Raw genomic sequence first — 8,550 nt, forward strand, 5'->3', positions numbered from 1 at the left:
TTAAGAATGTAAGACCTCTCACTGTCTTTCCCTGTAACTTTCAAATAAATAAATCTTAAAAAAAAAAAAAAAAAAGATTCAGAATGGCATGTTCTGATGCTTAAGGAGTAGTTAAGATTTCAAGGCTTTGTCTTTTAAGTTCATGTTAGAAGCTCTATTGAAAAAGAATTCAAATTGAACTTGTGATCTATAATTTGGCATAAAAATGATCTCCCTGTGAATGAATATGATAAAATTTAAATATTTTCTTGCACTTACATGTTTCTAGTAATACATTTTATTGCCAAGAGTGCAACAGGAACTTTTTCAAACAGAATGAGTCTTCACTAAATTAGTTTATTAACATCAAGTTTAAGGTTGTATATAAAATTTTAAAAAATGACAATTCAAATAAGATAAACAGAATAAACCATTTATTGAAACATTAGGCGATAAAATAAACTTTTTTGATCCAATGCTACATTGGTAAACATTGCCCCCTCATAAACACTTTACCTAAAACACAGTTAAATTAAAACATCATCTGACTAAAAAACTAGAAAATACTTCTAAAAATTAAAACAAAAACCAACCAAACAAACAAAAAAATTCTTTCACCACTTGATGGTTGAATAGTGAGGCAAGTGCTTATCTAGGTTTTCTTGATGAGTCAAAGATGGAGAATGATGACTTAACAGCCAACCAAAGGTTCAAATTTTATTTATCCCGTTCACTGGTCCAAACTTAGAATTTTTACTTCACAGACTATCCCCCCTCTTTCCATCACAAAAAAAAAAACCAGGAACAAATTAGGGATAAGAGCTAGGTTTTAAACTGCATTTTATTTGTTACATTTTCTTTTTGAAAACTGATCAATAATAGGCATGCAAAAAAGCTCTCCTCTGAATGGACTGCCTCCACTGCCTCTTGTCTGTCAACAGGTAAGTTATAAAGGTCATTTGGTTGGCGTTCTCTGCTCTTTAATAGCACTTCTAAATAGTGTGCACGACACACACCACAGAGGTAGGAAAGACCATCTTTAATAAATTACATTAACTGTCAAGAATTTCTGAACATAAAACTGACAAAATGCTAACCCAGGCCTCTGATGAGTCCTACAGGCCCACAGCCCCACCGCCTCCTAGGTGGAGAGTTAGTCCCTGCAGTGCTGCAGCCTTGTAGGGCGCTTGGGAGAGATCCAGCAGGGCTCCACACGAGGGCACCGGGAAGGCCCGTGCGCGCTCACTTGCCGATTCTCTGCACCACCCAGTCCTGCTGGCAGAGCGGGCAGCGATTGTTCTGCTTCACCCAGAGGGACATGCAGCAGTTGTGGAAGGAATGGTTACACTCTCCCCACACCACTGCAAGAAAGAACAGTTCACATCACATGTTTCAGTTGAAATGACTAAGCTCAAAATTATAGCTTATTTTCTATTATGAATAGCTATGGTTCATAATCCTGAAAAAATGATGGTTAACTGGTCAAAATAGCTTTTTCCCATCTAAAAAACAAACAGGACCTTACATGTATAAGCTGCAGTTAAGAAACGAGATAAGACACCGTGTCTGGGGGGCTTTTCCAGCCCTACTTTAGAATCTGTGGATGACGTGATAACCCTCAGTTCCTACATAGTGTCGCATGCTCTTTTTGAAGTTAGGAGATTAAAGGACTTGAACCTTCTTCAGATCCCAGACCTTCTTAGTCATGTTTGACCTTAGAGATCTTCTAGGCTTTATTTTATTAAAAAAAAAAAAAAAAAAATACTGATTTTTTACTTGCCAATGCCTGTTACAGGCTATTATCAGCAGATGACATGCTTCTGAACGCTAACAGCTATGTACCCAGTAAACTGTTTTCTAGAAGTTGAGGATTGTGTGGTCATCCATATGCAGTGCGGTTCCTTCTGTGACAAACAGAATGAATGTTTCCAAGAGGCTGGCTGCAGAGAAAGCCTCTTGGCTTCAAAAAGCGGCCTCCCCCTCACAATTCCCAAACTAGTATCCCCCCCCCCAAAAAAAAGATTTATTTATTTGAAAGAGCAAGAGGGGAAGGGAGGGGAGGGGAGGTGAGTGGTAGGACATAAAATCCCTGGAACTGGGGTGCTTGCTTGGTGCAGAAGTTAAGCTGTCACCTGGGAGACCTGCATCCCGTGCTGCAGTGCCTGGGTTACTCCCAGCTCTGTTCTTGATCCAGCTTCCTGCTAATGTGCGTGCTGGAAGGCAGCAGTGATGGCTCAAATACTTAGGTCTTTGCCACCCACATGGAGACTGGATTGAGTTCTGCATTCCTGACTTTGGTCTGGCTCAGCCCTAGCTGCTGTGGGAAGTGAACCAGCAAATGGAAGACCTTTCCGCCTTCCAAATAAAATGAGAAAATAAATCAATCTTGGAATTGCTTAAAACATGTAGCTGACTATAATGATATTAATATTAATAGACTTCAACAAACTAACCACAGTCTAAAAAAAAATTAAGATAGAGCTTTTTCTACTTTGGCTGAAGAGTTAAATACAATAAGATTCCTAAAAACTATAATGTTTAACTAGAACCCAAGTCAATCCATAACACAGCCAAAATTCAAAAGAGGTTTTCCTTAAAAAAAAAAAAAAAATTATTTATTTGAAAGGCAGAGACAGAGAGATCTCCTATGCACGGTTCACTCTCCAAATGCGTGCCAAAGGCCAGAATTGGGCTAGGCCAAAGCCGGGAACTCAATCCAGGTCCAGGTCTCCCAAATGAGAGGCAGAGACTCAGCTATTCTGGCCATCACCTGCTTGCTGCCCCCCAGGGTGCACATTAGAATTAGACTAGAAGCAGGAGCAGAGGCAGGATTTGAACCCAGCCACTCTGATGTGAGATGTGGGTGCCAAGAGGGTTTCATCTACTACATCAAATGCCTTCCCCTCAAATGGGGTTTAACAAATTCTTTTTTTTTTATAACTTTCTTAATAAAAGGTAATTACTTCTGGTCATTTCTGGAATGACCAATTCTTAATTATAGCAGTAACAGGACTTGCAGATTCATTTCATTTAGGACTTTTGAGAACCAACACATTTTATGTTAATAGTGCATCATTTTTCACAGTTCATTTTTGTGTACTGATAAAGTCAATCTTAATCTACAAATTCAAATATCCCTACTGAGGGAAAACCTTTAGTTGAAAAAGCCAGAGCTGGAAATTACAACATACCAACACAATCTTCTTGTTTGTTTTCAGCTTGACATCTAAGACAGGCATCTAAAAGTAAACAAACAGCAATTCTCATTCTCAGAACGCAATTTTTACAATCCAGATACTTCAAAGTCAAAAGCCCTATGGGTTAGAGCTGGAAATAAAAAAATTATACTATTAATTTCTCATCTGTAGGTAACTATTTAAACAGCAATAAAACACAAGGCACTACGCATTAAAAGATAAGTTTATTTTGGTGCAAAACATTTTCGAAATCCAAAAATGTCCATGAAAAATGCAGATTTTGAAAATATTATACATGAGTAAAGGTTTTTTGTGCCAAAACAAACTTTTTTTTTAAAAAGATGTATTTGAAAGGCAGTTACAGAGAGGGATAGAAATCTTCACTCTGCTAGCTCACTTCCCAAATAGCCGTCATTGAAAGGGCCAAGCCAGCAGAAGCCAGGAGCCTGGACTCCATCAGGTCTCCCAAAGGGGCAGCAGAGGCCCCAAGTACTTGGGCCATCTTCTGCTGCTTTCCCAGGGCCATTAGCAGGAGCTAGATTGCATGTGGAGTTGCCAGGGCTTGAACCCACACTATGGGATGCCAGTGTTGCAGGTGGTGGCTTAACCCACTGCACCACAACACTGGTCCCTATACTTAGTTTTAATTCCATTTACCATGAACTTTTGGAAAATCTCGAAAAAAAAATCAACAATAAAAATTACTGGGAGGGGATGTCATGGGCAAATTTTCATCACATAACTTCTAAATTTTTGAACTATGCCGCTGTATAAACTATATAAAAATTAAATTCAGAACATCTTCTGATTCTTTCATAAATAAATATTTTGAGTCATCCATACTATCAACACTGAAGCATTCCTTGAATGAGTCATAAAAAGAATTTCTTCACTTTTTTTCAACGACGCCTGAGCGCTGCTTCCAATAGGCCCCTACTGCTGGTCTCCCAAACAGGCCTGGTGGAGAGGCAGCGAGGCACAGAAGGGAAGCAGTGCTTTGGAGGCAGACGTCCATTCCCACTTCCCTGCATTTACTAGTTCATGGCCCTGGACTAGTGAGGAACCCCCAGGAGCCCCAATTCCCTCACCTGTGAAAGAGGGAGTGCGACCATGAGGCATTTATACATTAAGTGGAGAGATACACACCTGGGAGAATTGTATGGCTAAAGTAAAAATTAGCTATCCCTAAATATGTTTTTTCTTTCCGCAAGAAAATGCTCCCTTTACAGATAAATCAGCACAAAGCATCTACCTAGTGAACTATCTTAATAAATTACTTGGGAGTAAATGCTATGAATGGGAACCAAAAGGTGTATCAGAGGTTTTCAAAATTGAATCTGTAGTACTCTTTTCTTGATGGAGGAGGTAATACAGGATATTTCAGGGACCACTGAAATGGAAAATGAATCAAAAATGGGTAAAAGGAAGTTCAAACCAACAGGAAAAAGACATAACTAAGAGAGAAATGCTTCTGTAAAAATAGAAACACGGGGAAGCTGAAGCCTGCTTCTCTCCTTACAGTGGATCAGGCGCAGGCGTGTATCTACTCCTCTCCCCAGGCTCTTAGCCTTAAGAAACAGCACCACCCTGGCCTCCTCAGTGTGTACCACAACCACTGTCTCTTGAGGCTTGCTTCAGTTTCGGTCACTGAGCATCTGTTCTTTGCAAGGACTTATGCACTGGGGACACCAAAATGACCAAGGCTGGGTCCCAAGGAGCTCACTGGCAGATGGAGAGGGAGACAAACACCCAAGGATCACCAGGACGGTGATGTAACAGAGAAGCCTTGCGCCCTGTACTTGCCTAGCTCCGGGCAATTGCTGCATTTCAAGATTAGGGTTGGAAAACCACAGCCTTTTATAACTTAGGAAAATAAGGTCTCGTGCAACGTCCATCTAAGGTAACATATACTGCTGCGGGGTTACTGTGACTTTAACCTGCCTCTACCCAGCAAGCCTCTCCTCTTCTGCCTCCATACTTGCTCACTGTGCCATCTGCTCCCTTCAGGAAGAACCGAAGGCAGTGGAAACCAAGAGGGTGTTCCTCCTATCAGAACAGGCCAAGAGGCAAATCTTGGCACAAAAAGCATAACAATCATTTAGGTGTGTGAGATAAATGGTAAGGAAATGGAACTAAATGGGATTTTTTTTTTTTCAAATAAAGATTTTTGAAAGGCAGAGTTACACAGAGAGAGGGAGAGATCTTCCTCCCCTGGCTCACTCCCCAAATGGCTGCGACAGCCAACGCTGGGCCAGGCTGAAGCCAGGAGCTTCTTCAAGGTGTCCCATGCAGGTGCATGGGCCCAAGCATCTGGGCCATCCTCTGTTGTTTCCCAGGCACATTAGCAAGGAGCTGGACTGGAAGTGGAACAGCTGTTACAGGTGGAGGTTTAACCTGCTATGCCTCAAAATTGGCCCCACTAAATAGGCTGTCATTTCAGAATCTAGAAATCTCTGAATTATGCTCATAGCTTTTAGATTCATTTTCCAAAAACAGACCCACATCTATACAGATCCCTAAAGTTTCAGATAAAAAATAGAAAATTGTTAAATTATGTTCCTAGTATCTAAAACAGTCCATTCCTAAGCACAATAACAGTAACACCTTTTAAAATGGGGCTCGGGCTCTCTGCTATGGCCTGGGAAAGCCACAGAAGATGACCCAACTTCCTATGCCCCTGCATCTGTGTGGGAGACCCAGAGGACGCTCCTGGCTTCAGATCGGCTCAGATCTGACCACTGTAGCCATTAGGGGAATGAACCAGCAGATGGAAGACTTCTCTCTCTCTGTAGCTCTCTGCCTTGCAAATAAATACATAAATCTATTAAAAAAAATGCTGCTAGAAAAAGAACTAGGAGAGTAGGGGGAAAATTATTTCTACTATCACATGACCACTAACTGAATTTTAACATCTCACAAAAACAAAACACAAAGGTTCAGAATATGTTTCTGACCTCCAAGTATGGCGGTTGTAAATATTCAACTTTAAACCTGGAGTAGCAGAATATTTGTGATAATTAGAAAGTTAATGATGACTCTGAGTCACTTATAGCCCATTCTCTGACCAACTTTCAATATCCCAGTAAAGTCTGTTGCAAGCTTTCTTTTCCACTTATTGTTTAAACAATTTTCCTCTTTGGGGAGAAAATAGCTAACAGGTGGTCTGAGATCTTTAAAAAAAATCCTTAAAGACCCTTTTGGGACATTTTTTATAAACTAAGAAGGAATGAAAAGGCAGCTGATTTTCCTTTAAACTGAAGAAAGCTTAGGGGGTACAATCTTTGCGTAAAGCTTGTCCAGCAAAAGAATAAAAGATCAGGTCTCCTTGATCAACAATAAACAAAATGCCTCTCAAACTGAAAATTATGATTTTAGTTCCTAACTGAGGTGTGTGTGGGAGGGTATTAACTGTTTTACAGGCAAATACGCAAATAAGTGGATCCTGTCTAAAATCCGGATCTTTCAGAGTAAAAGCCTAAAAATATTTGAATCATACTGTTGGAAACCCTCTATGAAACAAGCCCTTGTGAATAAAAGACAAAAGACAGCATACACTGAGAAATCTTTTGACTCTGGTAGATTTCAACTCTCACCCCTCAAAAGGAGAAAGCAATTCTCTAAGTTGTTTATTTCCAATTCTCTCACTTTTTTTTAGGGCAAACCACAAAGTTTTCAAACTATGGAAACCTCAGTTTTCTTCAACTAACCCTCAAGTAAAAACACTACTTAAAATGCTCTCACAGTAATTTCAAATGCACTATTTAAAAACATAACTTGCATTTAAGGAGGGCTTGTTTTTCAAGGTGGCCCGAGATCTTAAAACAGAAACCACGTAAAACATAAAGGAGACTAAGCTGCTCCAAAATATTTCACTTCGTCCGGATGTTGGATTTCAAAATGTTATGGAAAAGGAAGTTCTCCCCCAAGGCAGCGTCTTCTCCAGGAAACGACGTCCTGGGATGGAGAGGGGAGTTAAGGGACCACATTCTCCAATTCCGAGGACGGACACTTGCTCCTTAGCCACAGGGTGCCCCCTCCCAGGCCCAGCGAGCGCCATCGGGACACCTTAGATCGATCCGGATTGAAAAGCCAGCAGCGCAAGCCGCAGCAGCAGGAAAGGCAATGGCTGTGCGCTGCGCTGCGCTGCCCTGCGGGGCAGGACCGAGATTTTCGTTCCTGCGCCCGACGACCGCGGAGCATCACCGGGGCGGGTGACGGGGCCTCCGGGGCAGGTGACGAGGCCACCGGGGCGGGTGACGGGGCCTCCGGGGCGGGTGACGGGGCCTCCGGGGCGGGTGACGGGGCCTCCGGCGCGCTCCGCGCCATCGCGGCCTTTGCCCCCGGCCCCTCTGCGGTCTGCTCGCGGGGCCCCGGCGGGCTACACCAGACGGGTGGAGCCCCAGCTCCCATCAAATCACCCAACTTCTCTCCCCGGAGCACCTCCCTCATCGCCTGAAACCACCCTGTCTCATCGCCTGCCTACTGTCCGTTTCTCTCCCCGGGGCACCGGTCGCCCGGCGATGGGCGCCTGGGGACGACACCAAAGCGCCGGCGGCGACCGCAGCCCAGGCGGCCTGAAGCGGGGGCGTGGGCCCGCGGGACCAGCCGAGGGTTCCGGCGCAGCCGCCCGGGGCCGACCCCGCGGAGGCCGTACCGCGGCCCCGGCCTCGCGTGTAACTTACCCATCACTTGGACCCTGCAGATGGCGCACGTATCGCACTCCACGTCCCAGCTCCACATGGCCACCGCGTTCCACTTCTTGAGAGAGAACATTTTGTCGCCCCCCGACTTGGAGCCTGTGCTCCCGGAGTGAGAGGACAGGGCGCAGGTCTCCTCGCCGTCTTCCACGTCGGCCATGGCGGCGGCGCGGAGCCGGCGGCGAAGACGTTAGGTCGCGGGAGGCGGGCAACTATGGCGGCTCGGTGGGGCCGTCCGGCGGGCCCACAGCGCCGCCCGCAGGCCGCGGGTCACCGTATTGTCTCGGCTAGGGCGGCCGCGATTGGCTGGCGCTGTCAGTGACGTCACCGCACGCCGGCGCCGGGGGCGGGACTACGGCCCCCGCCCCTCGCTGCGCCGGGCCGCTGGGCGGGGCCTGCGGATCGTCGGTCGAGGCGGTGCCGCCGCTGCGCGGAGGTGTTGGGTCGGCGCCTGGGGCGCGAGCCGCGCTGGGGTGCGTGCCCGCTTTCGGCCTTAGCTGGGAAATGATCCCGTTAATTTATTCGTTTGCCTCTCCCCTACCAAGTATAAACTGCTATGAGTGCTCGTACCGTGTTCTTACCACGTCCTGGATGTCTTAAAAAAAAAAAAAGTGGTTACAAGAAACTGTTGAGTGAATGACCGTGAAGATCTAGAAAGTTCGGTGGTGGTCAAACTT

The 8,550-nt window shown here is 44.9% G+C and overlaps 1 protein-coding gene across 2 annotated transcripts; it reads right to left on the reverse strand.

Annotated features, from left to right (window-relative positions):
• Positions 1–391: 391 nt before the first annotated feature.
• Positions 392–8,161, reverse strand: RNF7 (ring finger protein 7). 2 transcript variants are annotated; one of them, XM_008266261.4, is made up of 3 exons: positions 7,859–8,161; positions 3,171–3,218; positions 392–1,340 (listed from the first exon to the last, which is right to left on the reverse strand). In XM_008266261.4, the coding sequence occupies exons 1-3, from the start codon at positions 8,031–8,033 to the stop codon at positions 1,222–1,224; spliced, it is 342 nt and encodes a 113-aa protein (XP_008264483.1). In that variant the 5' UTR covers positions 8,034–8,161; the 3' UTR covers positions 392–1,221. The 2 variants fall into 2 exon arrangements, with proteins under 2 accessions (XP_008264483.1, XP_051714985.1); XM_051859025.2 differs by having other exon boundaries at positions 7,866–8,159.
• Positions 8,162–8,550: the final 389 nt, after the last annotated feature.

This window comes from Oryctolagus cuniculus, chromosome 4, assembly GCF_964237555.1.
Source record: "Oryctolagus cuniculus chromosome 4, mOryCun1.1, whole genome shotgun sequence".
Lineage (NCBI taxonomy): Eukaryota > Metazoa > Chordata > Mammalia > Lagomorpha > Leporidae > Oryctolagus > Oryctolagus cuniculus.

Bases quoted from the DNA above. Each gene is read 5' to 3' on its own strand.
- RNF7 (XM_008266261.4), bottom strand. From the start codon at position 8,033: ATGGCCGACGTGGAAGACGGCGAGGAGACCTGCGCCCTGTCCTCTCAC. The intron at 3,219-7,858 runs GTAAGTTACACG...GTTTACTTTTAG, and splicing joins CTGCAGGGTCCAAGTGATGG to ATGCCTGTCTTAGATGTCAA. The intron at 1,341-3,170 runs GTATGTTGTAAT...TCTTTCTTGCAG, and splicing joins CAAACAAGAAGATTGTGTTG to TGGTGTGGGGAGAGTGTAAC.